The following is a 17523-nucleotide window of genomic DNA, read 5'->3' on the forward strand; positions in this document are numbered from 1 at the left end:
CCGCCGCGTCTCCGTTTTCACCGAGACGTCTTGAAACCGATCGCCGATCAAAAACTCGTCGTTCCCCTTCCCCTCGTCGGCGTTCGATTTCACCCCTGCGTCGTCGAGATCCCACTGAAGCGGGAAACTGACTGGTGCAGTTTCCCGACGACGAGGTTTATTGTCCCGACGACGAGATGCGACGAGGTTTATTGTCGTCGATAACCTTGCAAAGAACGCTACGTAAAGGTAGGCACTGCAAGGGCTTTTCGTAGCACGGGGCTCACTCGCGATCACGGCACGATACTTCGTCTTCCTCTTCAGTCGGCACATACACAGGGGCGGCCTCTGCTTCATTACAATATATATATATATATATATATATATATATATATATATATATATATATATTACGCCTGCCATGCACACTGCACTCCATGAGTTGACATTTATCTCCACCTTTGTTGTTCGTAACTTTAAGCTCCGCTGGTTAGTGACGATGTAACGGCGCACAGAGTTAAACCTGAACGGCAGGCAAAGGCGGACGATACAGGTGCGGATTTCCATATAAAGCTTATTACGCGATGAGTAATTCTTCGCCAAATAATAAAAAAATATCACAGTTTCGCCCTAAGGGCGAAGCAATGAATGCGATAGCAACACAGCAATGTCAGACGAAGTAAGGTGAGCCGCTTTGGTAGCAACAACACGCAGAACTGTTGTCGACGCCATCGGCGTTTTGCCCGCGTTAGCTCAAAATGCGTGCGGCGTTGGTGACTGTTGCTGGAGCCTCTGATATAAATAGGCACTTGGTGCCACAGCTAAACGTCGCCTCCCTTCCCTCCCCCTCCCCCATGGCCTCTCGCGCGTCTGAAGAAGGCGCGTTTGCTCTACATATATAGTGATTGTAAAGGAGAAAAGAGACGCCTACTTCTGCAGCCCTTAAAGCGAGCACGGCGCAGAACGCGCGTTTGTTCTCCGCCGTGCGTTCACTCCCCGTGAAAGACGGGCCCCTCGCGCCCTTTCACTCGCACATACAGCGTTCGGCGCGCGGCGACGATTTCATCTCCAAATGACGTCATACGGAACCTCACGGCGACGGCGACGGCGACGCCGACGGCAGAAATCTGCTTTTGAGTGTCCATATAATTGCTATCGCAATAAAAGCTTAACCTTGCACTCGGCCGCGCAACGCTTGAAACAGCGAAGCAGGGCGATCGTAGCCCAGCACTTTCCGAAAGTGCACGCAAACTTTTCATCTTATTACTCATGATGATGATAATTTCTTTTCGCGCGTCTCGGACGGCCGTCACTGCGCGTTGCATAGCGCAGCTTGCAACACCGACACCACGTTCCACGAGACCCGCTCCGTGAAAGGAAAGATTGGCGCTATCTTCTGCAGCCCTTGAGGGTGCATGGCTCAGCGTTTCTCTCTCGCACTCATAGCGCGCAAAACCTCTTCACCTCGCAGAGCACGAGCGTACGAACGCGCCAGCTGTGGACGAAGACGACGACGCTCGAACGCAATCATATGGTTTGCATAAATGCATGCTATGCATGCTCTGCAGGCGTGGCTGTATAGCCTAGTGGTTACGACGCTCGCTTTGGGACCGGGGGTACGCGGGCTCCAATCCTGCCTCGGCAAGAAATTTTATTTTATTTTCTTTCTTGGTACTTTCTTGCTACGCACCACAAATTACGGCTGGCTTCTTGCTACGCACCAAAAATTGCGGCTGGTTTAAACGACTTCGCTGTTAATAGGGTACGTACACTTAGATGTAAGCATTTGTCTTGCGACCGAGATCCTGCTATTTCGCCGTTGTGTCCAGGAGTCCAAACACAACACCTGTACCACAGCAGTGTGCTTGATAACAAATGAATTTCTGAACTGGAACACAAGTCGCTGCCTGTGGCTTCTTCAGTGTAAGAACCCGTCCCGAAATTTTACTGATTCTTCACAGAAAACAATTCTTAGAGGCACTGCGGGGTTCAGAGAGGGCTCCGCGAGTGAATGTCAGACGCAGCTTGACTCATTGCTTCCTGAATAACGGTTTGAGCGACTGCAAGCTGTCGGGAAACTCCCTAGCAACTCTCAAGAGTCACACATCCAACTGATGGGGGAACAGTCTGGGATTGCCGGTAACCGAGCAGCATGTCCCACCCCACAGAAAAAAATTCACAGGCCTGCGCGGAACACGCAGCACAGTCACAGCGTAAGCTGGTGGAGCGGCTCATGAGTATACCTCCAATTTCGGCACCACCACAACATGGTCTTCGCGGCAAAGTCTCTTCGGCTCGTTTGAGGATAACGATCTGAACTGTCCGCCCGGCGTCGATGGCGAGCTGCGGATTGTAATGCTCTCTGCACAGCAGTCTGCTGAGACCGATGATGCCTGGTAGTAGCCGCGCACGTAGCTCTACGATTCACTTCTTCAGCAGTGGTTCGTACCGTGCGAGGAGACGCCTTAACGTATACCGAAGAGGTATAAAAAATACGCGGCGCACATCTCACATCCCTTAACCTGTGGCACGGTACGTTGTTGTTGTTGATGATGATGATGATGATGATGATCGTTGATTGAAATTTTCACAACGGGCTGGTGACAAATGGTCACCTAGCCTGCTTCAGTTAACCAGGTCCCCAGTTACATGCAGCATGCAACTGTTATATGCAACTTACATGTCGGGCACGCTGCGTTTGCAGGCGTGTCCAACATGTGCGTGCCCGCCTTCTGATTACGGTTGTGCAGGCGCTTTAACTAGATGGCGCCACCATACTGGCGGAGGCTCGGGATCACGTTGATTGCGCGCTAGGGCGCGTTTATAGGGGATTTTTTTGCTGCCTCATAGCAAGCGCTTGCGCGGCTCAGTGGTAGAGTATCGACTCCCGTGCAGTGGGCCCGGGTTCGATCCAGGTGGGAACCGAGTATTTTTTCTCATTTCTGGCGATAGCGGTTACGGACACCGGACACCAGCGGTGGAAGCGGCGGCGGACACCATCGCCAACCGAAACGGCTATTGGAATGAGCCCATAACAGCTTATGCTGTAAAATACGTCAAACTGATAGCGTATGACAGCTTTTGTTTTCAGTTCCCCGTCCCTAGAACAATGTATCGTGCTCTGGGCAGCGTCACTTGTATACAGGACTTCCTACCGCGGCGGCACTACTTTTATTGACTCAGGCGGCCCCCGTTCGAGCAGCCCCCGCCTGATTACCAATCCCAAGTCGACGACTTGCAGCACTTCCGAAGCACTTTCCGCAAAGTGTTGTTGTTGTTCGTCCGACCGCTGAAGGCATTTACGCACGGATAAATACGTCGATGAATATCCGTCATTTTAACGTCCTCAGCATCACCATAATCATCATCACCAGCCGCAGCAGCCTGTTTCATGTTTTCTCCTAGAGTCCTTTTTTCATTACCCCGAGACATCCAATTATTTCTGCATTGCGTCAGCGGATCCCATCCTAGGAGTCACCTGCTCTACGCATTGCATGACCTGCTTAAGGATGTGTAAGAGAAAGTAAATGTGCAGGCCAAGCCTTCAATTTTTTTAAAAAATTGGCGATTGGTAGACACACCCACCAATCGCGAATTTCTTTTACGCGCTGATGGCTTTGCCTGCACATTTAGGCAACAATATTGTCTAGGTGCTGTGTTAAAGGGCTGTTTCAGCGTGCCAGCCAAACGTTGTGCTCTCCTATAACATTCACGTGCACACAGCTCACGTGCTTGCACACATGTCTCTTCTTGGTTCCAGGCTGCTGCCGGAGTCTCCGCGGTGGCTTTTATCGCGGGACCGCTTCAGCGAAGCCACCCGCGTGCTGACACGCGTCGCGAAGACAAACGGCGTTTGCCCGCCAAAAAGCCTGGCCAACGACTTGGAGGTAATTGGCTAATCGAGCGTGCCTCAGCAGCTCTCTCTCTCTCTCCTTCTCGTCAGGACGTGCATTCGCTTTTTTGTTCTGTCGCGTTCCTTTTCCTTCACACTTGGCTCTGTTATCGGAACGTTCCTCGCTGACGGCATTATTGATCGAAAACCTGATAGTGCCCCCCTGGTTGGCGCTGCGGTAGACTCGTGTCCATCAAACAAGAAAGAGAACGGGAAACAGTTGTGCAGGCGAGAAAATTGCGGGGAGAAGTAATGCGACTGACCTGCTTACGCTGCAGAGATAAAACAGTTATCCTTTCGGTCATCGTGAAAGGGGAAGCTGTAATTGTACACATGGACAGGGAAAGTTGCCCCCACTGTGGCTATCGGTAGGGCTCAAGAAACAACGGTCACCTTCCAAAATCTAGGAAAGCCCCTCATGTAATCAATAAATAAAAAAAGTCGCGTATAAATGGTTGGTTTTTTCGGAGTACTAAACTGAAGCGAAAGTGTAGTAATGCCTTCAACAAATTGAAGATAAAGAACTACTTTCAAAAATATGTTCTCGAAGAAGAAATCGGTTCTCAAGTATTATACGCGATTTCTCTCTTTCCCTTACTCTTTTTCACGAGAAAACGTGGCAAGCAAGTTGCCCTCGTTCGTATCAAAGCAACAGACATATTCTTGAGAGTGATCTTCTCGACACCGAATACCTAATGGCGTTATCATTTTCTCTTGCCAGCGGGTCCAGAGGAAACTCGTAGAGGAAGAAAAAGTGGCCAAGTCGTCTACTGCTGACCTCATGCGGATGCCGAAAGTCCGTAGTAACTTTCTCATCATCACGCTCAGCTGGTATGTAAACTTTGCCGAAAGTAATGTTAAGTTTAATGGCCATTTCGCTGGACTCCTGGACTAAGGGGACCACTCACTGCACAGCGGAGGAGCTACCTACGCTCGTGTGATCTTTTGCATAAAGTTTATTCTCTCTCTCCTAATGCTAGCTTGTTTTAGGCTAACAGACAGCGAATGCACGTACGTATTCTGATATTCGTGTCTTGCTGTACTACACGTGGCGTGTGGAACATTATGATTTGAGAAAGCATCGAATATGGGAGCGAATGGGGGAAGAACTGTTGGCAAGAATCTCCTAGCATCAGACGTCCTTATAATAAGAAAAACAAGACTTTTCGGCAACACCGAAGCACATGCCATGCCCCACATAACGAAATACTTACGCAGTGAAAAGCTCTAGTCTTTTGGCATTTCTCTTCGGAATGTGGATGTCGCGAGCATACGAATGTTTTCAAAAGGTACGTCCGGAAAGTTTTGTAAGTTCACTTTTAGAGTGCAGCTCTTAGGCGCCTGTGCCTGCGTTTAGCGTCGGCGTCCCTCGGCGTAACCGAGCGAACGAGCACAGCGAAGGAAGAAAGCGTGAACGCGGAGCGCAGCAGGGGATGAAAGACGGCGACAGCGAAGGAAGCGCGAGGAGTAAAGCGGAGGAAGCCACCTTGAAGCATCACCAGATGACGCTCACGTCTGCGCATCGCGGCAGCGGCGGCACCGGCCATGCGGGGGAATGAAAGAAGAGAACCAGAAAGCTCGCCTTGGCGCATAGCGTTCGTCGCAAGCGTTTCCTGTTAAAGATTACGGTTGTGTATATAAGCTTCGCGGCAACTGCGTGGTTGGTCTATATATAGCGCCGCGCGTCGCGGCTCTGACAGTCGGTGCGGGGATTGGTGCGATGCTGCAATATATCGCGTAATGAAAACACGTATAGAGCTGCACTCAAATTTCGCATCAGTGAGTATCGTAATCGACAGCGATTTTTTTTTTCAATGTTCAACTTCAACCAGCTACTCTTCTTTCGCCACCACATGCTAATATATGACCAGTAGGAAATCATTTCAAGCTGTCAAGGCAGGCGAGCTCGTGTTCACAGTTTTACAATTTTGTGCAAACTTATAAATGACATAATTATCTCCCATCTACACAAAGCTGTACTACACTACAGTTAAACAGTGTTAACTATCCTCAGCGTTCCATTGCCACGTATCCGTTTCTGATGCGAAGGGGGAAACGGTAAGTATGCTCACTTTCAATTCCGATAGATAAGAGGATTTCTTTTATTCCGTGGTTATGCAGGCCCCTAATGAAATCCACAAGAAGAGCAGTGCGTAAAGAACAGGGCCGTTTTACTGCAATGAACAAGTGGCTGTGACGATAGGGTGGGAGCTCTGAAGTATTTAAATGCACCGGCTGCCTACCGAGCCAAACGCCGCTGATTCGTCCAAGCTCTGGAGTAGATGCCCATTTCGACAGGGACATTGAGCCATTATAAGATTTAATATATTTGACGCCTGCATAACTTAGTCAAGACTGAGACCACTGACATATTCAGGGGCAGTAGGAGAAAGAGCAAAGCCACAGGCTACCTCTGCCTCGCTTGACATGCTGAGACTCGCGCTGTCTACGTTGAAACAAGAAAATAAATCGATCATCTGATTAACCACGCAGAAGACAGCCATCTCAGCTCTCAACCACTGAGTCAGTGATGCTTTCGCCCCGTCATCAAGGGTCGCCAACGCGGGGGCATACTACGGCATGAGCATCAACGTGACCAACATGAGCGGCAACGAGTTCGTAAACTTCTTCCTTCTGGCCCTCGTCGAGTTCCCAGCCTGCGTGATCGCCTGGTGGGCCATGGAGAAACTGGGACGTCGCTGGATGAACGTCTTCTTCCAGTTCATGGTCAGCGCATCGTGCATCGCCTTCTGCCTCGTGCCCAAAGGTGAGCGCTCGTGCGTGTTCCCGGTGAGGCCTCTAACAGCGACAGCATATACTTATTGCGGCGATATTTTGTGGCGTCTGTGACGGGTATCGTTGTCGCGATCCTTCTACAAAACGTCGCCGGAACAGCAACTCTCCTCTATCTTTTTATTCGGCATTCAAAAGTGCGTCCCCAACGTGAGAATCAACGGGTCGTCTTCGTCACAGTTGTCGTCGTCATGCGGTCATCGTCATCGTCATGATTATGGCTGTCGTCATGCCGTTGCCTTCGTCGTTGGACCACACCTGTTTTGTGTTGCACTAATCCTCTCAAAGACTGGTATTTTGGGCAAAAGCAAAACATTTAAATTGCACTTGTAGGCCCTTTAAAGCGACGCTTATTTATTATTATTATTTCTCCTACTTTCTCAAGTTTTGCGTTTCGTCGTCGTGTTTCTTGCCGAGTTGGAGGGCGACGTGGGCGTATTTGCACGTGAATAACGCCAGGGGAGAGAGAGAGTTTCAGCCAAACCGAAAAAATAAAATATATATGTTTTGATTACAACGCGAGGTGACGCCGCAAAGAAACGGGAAACGATGCATAAAAATTCCAATTTCGCCATAATGGCAAAGCAATGCATGCGATAGCAACATGTTAGAATATTACACAAGGTAAGGCTCGTGGCTTTAGTGGCATTGTGAATTGCAGTAAACATAAGCTGACTAAGTAAACACGCCTGGGGGTGCGTGCGCACACACGTAAACAGAGAAAACTCGATGACCGCGAGCAGCCTCGTTCAGAACCCTGACATGATGATGGAGCGCCTGCCGTGTGCAGCGCGTGCTTGTCGCAAGGCGTTTCCGTCGTTGCCGCTTTCTCCACCATAGCAAGCATATGCTACAGCATATGCTTGACATGCTACATAGCATATGCTACATAAGCATATGCTACATAGCATATGCTACATGGCATATGCTACAGCTTCATCATCATCATCATCATCATCAGCCTATATTTATGTCCACTGCAGAACGAAGGCCTCTGCCTGCGATCTCCAATTACCCCTTTCTTGCGCTAGCTGATTCCAACTTGCGCCTGCAAATTTCCTAACTTCATCCCCCCACCTAGTTATCTGCCGTCCTCGACTGTGCTCCCCTTCTCTTGGTATCCATTCTGTAACTCTAATGGTCCATCGGTTATCCATCGTACGCATTACATGGCCTGCCCAGCTCCATTTTTTTTCTCTTAATGTGAACTAGAATATCGGCTATCCCGGTTTGCTCTCTGATCTCTGAGAAAGTGTAAGAGTGGGGTTGAAGATTAATGTGCAGAAGCCAAAGATAATCACCAGTCAGCCTCTAGAGTCGGTAAAGGAGCACGTTTATCTAGGTTAATTACTCACAGGGGACTGAAGTACTAAATCGCCAGACAACACAAGAAGAGACACGGACGACCGCTCGCTTGTGTTGTCTGTTTGGCACTTTAGTACTTCAGTAACATGCACCAATTAGCCCAACAAAAAGTTCTCCTTGAATAACTCACAGGGGACCCTGATCATGAGAATGAAACTTACAGAAGAATAAAATTGGGGTGGACTGCATACGGCAGGCTTGGCCAATCCTGACTGGGAGCTTACCACTGTCGTTGAAAATTAAAGTGTACAATCATTGCATTCTACCGGTGCTAACATATGGGGCAGAAACTTGGAGGTTAATGAAGAATCTCGAGAACAAGTTAAGGGCCGCACAAAGAGCGATGGAACGAAAAATGTTAGGCCTAACATTATGAGACAGGAAGAGGGCGGTGTGAAACTGCAGCTTATGCAACCGTAACCTTTACTGCGAAACGCTTGCGGAGGACGCTATGCGTGAAGGCGAGCTTTCTGGTTCTTTTCTTTTTCTCCCGCACAGCCGGCCCCGCCGCTGCAGCGGATGCGCGGAGGCGAGCGCCGTCTGGTGGGGCTCCAAGGAACCCAGCGGTGCACGCGGCGCGCGCCTCCCGCTGTGATTGGTTGAGTTTTTGGCAGCGGAGACGAAGAAATCCCGGGATCCTAGTCATATACAGCTTCGCTGTAAAGAAATCAGTCTTCATTCCGTCGTCTTCATGCTAAGAACGTCGTCGTAGCTCGCGTCTTGCTGCTGTCGTCACAGACGCTTGCGTCCCACACACGATTGTTCACCTTACACAAACCATTTGGTCATCCTGCTAAGGCTTTGCAGAACCCAAAACAACAGTGGATAGTTAGTTACCTGCAAAATGCTTCGCATGATTAACATAAATTCCCACAGAGCACTTCATTAACCACTTGACTAAAGCTTCGCTTCACACAGACTCCAATATATCCATTGGATCTGAATAATTTTACGCGAGGTTAAAACGTCAAACATTAGTTTCACATCATTTCGTGCGCCTCGGTGAGATTTTATGGGCTCGTTGCGAAAACCTGAAACGGGTGTGCGACATGAAAAAAGGCGCCTTTATACCAGTACATTTTTCGCACTGCACAAACTTTGAATTAGCAAGCTAACCATCTCACATCTTATGGCAGCCCACAATGTGAGTCAGTATCACGGAGATGCCAACTGCCATCTTTGCACGTGAATGAATGCAGCTGTGTCTGTTTCTTGGAGTATTCAACCTCGTAGGAAACTAAAGTGCGCATAGCACTGTTCCCCGAGACAGAGAAGGTAACACGCCGACATGTTTTGTTCGGATGACTGCACATGACGTCGAAACCAGCTTTATCTAGCTTAAGCGTTCCTTTCGGAGTTAATGTAGCTCAGATTCGGTATGTCGCGAGATCTAGACAATAGGCTATCGAAGCTATAGGGTTAAGGCTTTAATATATAATTATGTTAATATATAATTATGTCTGTGATGCTATGAACCCTTGTAATGTGGGCAGCGAGCTCGTCAAGCTGCCAAACGGCAGCTTTTATACGCCGCTCCACTGTCTGTTTGTGAAATAGAATAAATAACATTTATTTACTGATTGATTGATTGGTTGGTTGATTGACTCATTGATTTGATTTGATTGATTGATTTTCCTTCTTGAATCTCGACGACGTTGCCTTCCTAACTGCTGTACACAACAGTTACTGTGCAAATTAAAAATGAGCTTGCGCTTCGCCTTACCTCCTTTTGCAGCGTAAGCCATCAAAGATGCTTCAGAAGGTTTTCGTGGTAGCTACCTAAAAAAAGGAATATTTCTTTAGGAATTCTTGCTAGTGGCTAATGGTATACCTCAAGCCAATACATGGATATTATAAAAGTTATGCGCAAGAAACGCTGCATGTCGAAGAAGCGAATCCTAGAATATGCTGAGACTTTCGGAACAACGTGTAAAATGACAGCTTGATTCCCTCGCGGAAAACTGTCTTGACCGGTAAAACTTATCGAGCGAAAAGCGGTCTCGCTTACCTAGGCAATTTATACTTTCGACGTTTGAAGTGTCAAGCATGTACCAGTTTGCACCTGTAAATTGACTTCAAAGCGTGCGCTTTTGTAGTGCAGTGGGTTTCAAACTTGTTTCTTCCGCCTTCTTGCATGCAGAGGCGCTAGTCACCGGCATCGTCCTCGTGATGTTGGCCAAGTTCTCTTGCACGGCGTCCGCCATGGTCATGTACCAGCAGGCGTCCGAAGTGATGCCCACTCCTGTGCGCTCGTTTGCCCTCGGCGCATCCTCGTCGGTCGCTTCGACGATCACCATCTGTATGCCCTACATCATCTACCTTGTAAGTTCTGACAAAATGCTCGGGTATTTCCTTTATGATGCTGAAGCAATGCAAACACATAAATTATATTTCAACAAAATATTTAGGCCCTAAAAATGCTCCTTCCTTCCTTCCTTCCTACCTTCCTTCCTTCCTTCCTTCCTCTATTTTTTTTTCTTTCTTTTACAGTGCATACCATCGTCATCAATAACATCTAATTCGCATTGAAATAACTAGTAGGCATGCTAATCCGATGTGATCTATCTATCTATCTATCTATCTATCTATCTATCTATCTATCTATCTATCTATCTCACTCAGCACGACAGAAATGAACCCTTGAGGTAATGAAACAGCCGACTCCTCACAAAAGGTATGCTGCGGCTTGTGCATACATGGTATATCTATAGAGTGCTGAACATTGACACGTCGTACAGAGACGCGCAATGTGTAAGTATTTCATCCCGCTCTCTCTCTCTCTCTCATAGGGAAAGTACGGAGCCTGGATCCCGTTTGCAGTAATAGCCATGCTCGCAACACTGGGAGGAGCATTTTCGGTGTGGCTACCTGAAACCCGAGGTTATCCTCTGTACCAGAACATGGAAGACGCGCAGAAGTTTGCAGAAAAACAAAAGTTCTTCTCTTTCAATAGGTATGCGTTGTCCGTCCTCTCAAAAAAAGTGCATGAGAGACGAGCGAGTGATACACAAAGACGGCGGAGACGCCAGCCGCAAAAGTTCGTTCCGACGACGGAGTTGACATGTATTTACTTATCGTTAATTCTATCATAGCTTCTCGAAAGGAGATCAAATTCGTAGCTATCATTGATCCCACCCGGCAGGATTCTCTCAGGTTTTCGATTTCGTCACATATATTTCTGACGGTATATTCGCTGGCATTCAGCACAGCCAAGGTTTACCTCGAATCCTAAACATATATGTATAAATTTTATATACACGTGATATATAGGAAAAATCCCAACATTGTCCTCTGATTTCTTTTCTTCTCTGCAGGAGGCGCAATGACCAACACCCTACTACTCTAGATAACCAAACAAATGAGAAGGAGATGAACTTGATCTCGAACGGCTGTGCTCTTTGAAAAGGTGTTAAGAATTGCGCCCACAATGTGAGCGCCGATAAGTTTTTTTTTTTTTTTTCCCAAGTTACCTAAGCCTTGGACTGGAGCCGTCAACATCTTCTCCCTGCGCCGATCTATCCTCGAGTGGCCAGCAGCTGCTGAATAGTGATGTGTGGCTCCTTTACAGTTTACCAGGCATCCGTCCGGTTATCCGGATAATGTGCAAACCGTCGGGCGCCAAGATAACAAGAAAACGCAATTTCGTTACAACATTTGCCACTTAATCTTACACTGGCGTGGTTAGTCCTTGGGAAGCGAGTTGTTGGACTGCAGCATGTACGTATGTCGGCATGTCACGTAGCCGTGCTACTCCGGTACATGACGTGGCTAGCACGCCGCTATTTTTTAGGTAATCACACGTACGATGTCCTCTGTATACTACAACATTGTGCCAACTTGGGTCAATTGGTACATACTTAAGTTCTCTATACTAGTAATTTTTGTTCTAGTTCATGTTTGATAGCGGTCCAGTGGTTTACAAGGCAAGAATTGAAACGAACACAAGTAACTAAAATAGTATTCGAGTGAGCTAGTCAATTCGCACCTGAAGGAATTGTAATAATAGTTGGACGTGTGAACAGAAGGTAAAACGACGGCCCGGCTAAGGTGGTGCTGATTATCCACTAGAGTTGATAGTCAAAGGCCCTTTGACCTGGTTCTACTTTTTGTTCCTCAACCGCAGGCTCAACCGCAAAAATTTACACTAACTAACGACCACGAATTACCATTCAAACATATCGAAGTCATGCGACTGCACAGTCAGAAAGTTGAGCGCAACCCCGATAATATCAGTGTGTCCAGGATTTTAAGGGGTCACTAAAATAAAATACAGCTTAGACTGATAAAGTATTCTTACAAAAGTATATTCTCGTCAATCTTGCGCAAAAAGGTTCGTTAGTAGAGGAGGAAATGAAGACCAAACTTCTCCTTGTTGAATTTCGCTCCGAAACCCCAACGCTCGTACGTCAGCGTAACGTCACAGATTTCGAAGTGATTTCATGTACTTGGGATTGTTGCGGGGTGGTGAAAGCTCTCGAAACTTCTCAAGTTGAGTCTTTCGCTCCTTTAGGATAGTATATTGTCCACCTTTGTTGACAGAGAAATAACTAGGCCCGGAGCACGCAGACGCCGTTAAAATTCATGACGTCACGTCGAGATGGTGCGGAAACTTCAAGACAGTGGCACCACCAGTTCTTGGTCCTTGCGTCTTTTCTGGATTATCTAGCCTGCTCTCAACGGCAGGCGTAGCTTTCTTTTGGTAGTGTTGAGCTGTAAATACAGCTCAACCTACATTTTATCTCTTTAGTGTCCCTTAAACACCACGGTGCCACCAGTGCTCCAGAACAGCACCATACAAGTGCTGCTCTGCCAAAGAAGTGGGTGTGGATGTTTGTCTATTGCAATTATCATCACACGTGGCCGTGGCTTCTCGCTCTTCCGGCTTATTATTTCCCCGAGCTTTCTGTACGATCGCGTGTGACCTGTGATTAAAAAAAAGGTTGTCTTTCTCACTGCTGTTCTCCACTGAATGTAACTAGAAAAATAAAATAAAATAACTCGATTCCGTCGTTATTAAAAGTACACTAAAATAACAACTTAGACTGATAAATTAGTGTTTCGAGACAATATTTTCATTATTTTACAGTAATGGGTTGTTTATCGGGAGAGGAAATAAATGTCAAGGTTCCATTTGCTGAATTTTGTGCCGAAACCCCAATGCTGGCAAGTCAGTGTGACGTCATGGATTTGAAAGTATTCTTCAGTGTTTACACAAAGTGCGCCAAAAGGCGGGACACAGAAAGGGAACAGGACGAGCGAAGGCCTACAACTGATTTATTCAAAAAAAAATATCGTCGGCCCTTCCACTCCGGGAAGATGGATGATAAGTGAAGCTTATCACAACAAATGGAGGGTATACGTACCCGTTCACAATGCTGAAAGCAGGCAGTTTTCCGTTGATTAAAGATTCCTTACACGTACCGCGAACTCTAAATTCACCAAGGTCTTCTCGACTAGTAGCGTAATGTTCATTCAACACTTCCAAGGCATTGTATCGCTGTTCGTCGGATCGAATCACACCGATAAGGGACAAGTTGTCGAACCACGAGCGCTTGCGTTCGATGCCTCGAGTTTGCTCGGCCGCGTGGTTAGCAGCTTTCGCCCGCCATTGCCTCTTGCGATTCTTCAAGATGTAATTGCTTCAAGATTAAATCTGTCCGTCACGTAAGACAATGAATGGCTCATACCCCTTAAGCAATGGCTCATACCCCTTAAGCAATGGCTCATACCCCTTAAGCAATGGCTCATACCCCCGTAAACGTGGCCTCCCCATTACGATGACAGAAGAGAAGTGAAATTCTGCGCCGGAATGATGAGTGGCAACGGACCCATGTGTGGAAGAAGACAACGGCGACGAACGTGGGAGCAATGGCACGAGCGCGTTCGCGCGGTTGCACTCAGGCGCGTCAACATGCCAGCTGCGGAAGAAGACGACGACGCTCGAGTCATTGCTGATGATGACAGTTTCTGCGAACCGACATAGACGTTCAGGCTAGCCATAAACAAACTTCGCTTGCAAAAAAAAAACGAAAAAATCACTTATATCCACGTTCGTCTGTTAGATTTCTTACCTTGTACCCCACCTTGGGCCGAAGTAAACGTTCTTGCAACTTTCTAAATTCAGTCTCTGGCTCTTTCAAAATACAATGCAGTACAAATAAAATATTAACCGGGCTGAGCAAACTCTGTCAAAATTTTATGACGTCACGGAGATCTGGTGCGAGGACTTCGAAGCAGCGTCGGCCAGCTGTGTAATTTTTTTTTAACGTTTGTTAATTTAAAAAATATATTGTAGGGTTTTAGTTGCCAGAACCGCAATATGATTATGAGGCATGCCTCAGCGTCGGACTGCGGGTTACTTTTGACAACCTGAGACTTGACGTGTTTCTGATCACCCAGAGTGTTGTTGGTGTTCTTCGTTTCCTTGATGGTGAATGGCGTCTTTTTCCAGTTGTTTGATTTGTTGTCAGTTATGTTCTGCTGTTTTCGCTACATGTTGTTTCTCTTACCTCCCTCACGCAATACTCAAGTTGGTGCCTGTTAGGTATGTGTATTAATTAATTAATTAATTAATGTTGGAAATGGCATGTCAGGATTCACTTAAGTGACGCCACAGTGAACATATTATTTTGTGTGGGAGCTATGCTACTGCGATATGACTGATGCCGGTCGCGGCAGCCGCCCGCATTTCAGTGGGAATAAATGCAAAAAAAAAAAATGTGCTCGTGTACCGTGCATTGGGTGCACGCTAAAGAACCCCAGGTGGTCAGAATAATCCAGAGTTCCCCCACTACGACCTGCCTCATAATAAGACCGTGATTTCAACATGAAAACTCCCCAAACCCTTTTTTTTTTCTTTTGAGAAATAAAATGTTTTCAAACAGCTTATTGAAACAGTCTGTCCATCGCCTGTAGGTAATAAAGCTGTGTTCTAACATGATTGAGTGAAACTGTCACCGGAATGCTCGTTTGAAGGAATCTGTTTTCATTCACACGCTCTCCATTGCGAGGAAATAAATGTCTGATCATTATTATCATGAAAGTAAGTTTACGATGTATCAAAAATACAGGCTAGTTACGGAGAATATGGTTGTAGAGAACCGCAGGCCCATCTGTCACTGTTTTCATATTAATGCAACTCAAATTCTTTGGGCACTTTACCCACTTTGCGGTATGTCCGTATCAACCTCTTCCACACCATGACCCAAGTTGTCTACTAGATTGGGCCACTGGGTAAGTGCTGGCTGCTGTCTTGTCGAGCAGACAACATGGGCCACTGAGTATGTGGCCTAACAAACAATTTTCTGCTGACTGCTATCTGGCCTAGTGGACAACTTGGGTCACTTGGGTCACGTGTGGTCTTGATATGTGGTCATTCTTGGCCAGTTCCCCAGAATGGACGTGCAAAGCTAACACAAGGGTTATGTAGCCTTAAATATAAAATACTGGCTCTCCCGTAATCGAGAGTAGGTAGGTAGGTACGACTTCATTCGAGAATGCAAGCATAAAATGGCTACCGGCAAAGCAGATTGGTGCCGCGACGGAGGCCTGAAAGCTTACTGAACCGGAATGAACCTGTTTTGAAATGAACCTCGCTGCAAGCCTCGTCTCGGCCAAACAACCATCCGCGGCGCTCCGGAGGCTGCCGGCCTGGTCACGCATCGTGGCGCCATCTCTCGAAGGAGGCGGCGCAAAACCCGCGCCGCGGAACTCCCGGACCGTTGGCGCTGAGACAGGCAACCCTGTCTCAGCGCCAAAAGATGACATTCAAGTGATGGTGCCATGTATCTGCCTTTTGAATGGCACTATTCTAAATGACAAATAAAGCTTTAGCGTACTAGAAGTTACAGCTTCAGTGATATTGTGGAAAAATATTAGGAACAACTTGGAAGCAATATTTTTGTAACTTGTTTGGGCAGTAACTAGTGTATGTAATGCGGTCCTGTACAAAGGGTCGGGGACGAGAGACCGCATTTTAACCTTTGACTGGTTGCCCGGATGTTCTCGTTTGAGCGGCCGGATAACGGCTCGGGATTTTGGCTCAAGGTCACTTGAAGGTCTCCGAAAACGGGAGCTAAAAGCATTTCATGCTTAATAAAGCAACAGAGCACCATATTCACAAGACACCTCCACGTCGAGCGCGGCCATTTGATGGAGAGCCATTGCAACGAAGTTGCATCCAGGGTACAAGGCTATAGGGATACTACGGAGTTTCAACTGTGGTGCCGTGAATACCTAAAGATGTACTGTGTCGTGGTATCGGTTCGCATTGTGGTTAGCGGCGAGATCGCCGCTCCGTGCGTCTGCGGTGGCAATACAGTGTGCCGCTGCATTGTTTTAATGCTAATCGCGTTAGCGTCGCCTTCACATCACTTCACATCACCTCACTTCGTTTCCTTAAAGACCCCTCTAGGGGGTATCACATAAGGGGTGGGTTTACAATATAGCCACATGACGTCACTTAGGTAGAAAATCGGTTACATCATGCAAGAAAGTTGATGGACTAGTGATTGCTGCGATTTGGTGGGAAATACCGCTCCATTCTGATGTTGCGCGCGAAAAAAAAATGAAGAAAACGTAACGGCGCGGTCACGTGGGCCTGACACTTAAAGCTTATAGCCGACGCGATGGAATATGGGTGCAGTGGGTGCGATCTAAGGTGGATGGCCGAGAGAACGAGAAGTGTAAAAAAAAAATGCGGGACAAGGACAGCGTGGCAATGCGACGGCGAAGATAAAGATTCAATAAGCAGGATTCTGCTTTTAATGAGGATACACTGACGTGATACGGATTAGTGGAATGGATGAATCTAGCAGCGCGGTTTTTGAACCGCTTCCAGGGCAGTGGTGATGTAAGACTTGCGTACTCGAGCTTAGGTCTGACGAGCGATTTATAGGCTACAAGTTTTACATGCATGGGGGCATGGTGGAGGTTGCGTTCCAAGAATCCAACTGTTTTATTGGCGGATGATAGGATGTTAGTAATATGCGTACGCCACGAGATGGTCCCTGCATAAGGCTACACCCAAGTATTTGAATGCGATAACGGTTCTACGCTAACACCAGAAATTGTGTACGGGAAATGAAGGGGGCTAGAACGGCGCGAGAAGGTTACAGATTTACATTTATTACCATTCAGCGTCCTTAGCCATTGGTTGCATCAGTTTAGGGCGTGGTTGAGATCAGTCTGTAAAGCTTCTTAGTCGAGGGCATTATTGATAGTGTGATAAATGACCCAATGTGTTCTACCGGTGTCTGTTTACTAGGCCTCGTCTGCACCTTTTAAACGAGTGCGTTCGTCCTGTTCAAAGTTTCCTCAATAAACATTGTTTCCATACATATCCCCATATATGCAGCAGACGATGTTGACTTTAACATAGGCGCCTGCTACTTCTTCTGTCACGGCGTGTAAGCTAAACATTGGCGAAAGAGCAAGCGCAACAAAGATATCTCCACATGCAGAAGTAACCCTCAAATCAGACGCACCTGCACAGA

At 47.2% G+C, this 17523-nt stretch overlaps 2 protein-coding genes across 6 annotated transcripts in view; both read left to right on the forward strand.

Moving 5' to 3' along the window:
• Positions 1-14946, forward strand: part of LOC119460825 (organic cation transporter protein-like) — a 93897-nt gene extending 78951 nt beyond the window's left edge. Inside the window, 1 exon segment of the mRNA XM_049673219.1 lies at positions 11344-14946. Within this exon segment, the coding sequence (XP_049529176.1) occupies positions 11344-11431 (88 nt within the window). The 3' untranslated portion in view covers positions 11432-14946.
• Positions 1-17523, forward strand: part of LOC119460821 (organic cation transporter protein) — a 71090-nt gene that overhangs the window by 20259 nt on the left and 33308 nt on the right. The window lies entirely within an intron of this gene.

This window comes from Dermacentor silvarum, chromosome 8 (genome assembly GCF_013339745.2).
Source record: "Dermacentor silvarum isolate Dsil-2018 chromosome 8, BIME_Dsil_1.4, whole genome shotgun sequence".
Taxonomy (NCBI): Eukaryota; Metazoa; Arthropoda; class Arachnida; order Ixodida; family Ixodidae; genus Dermacentor; species Dermacentor silvarum.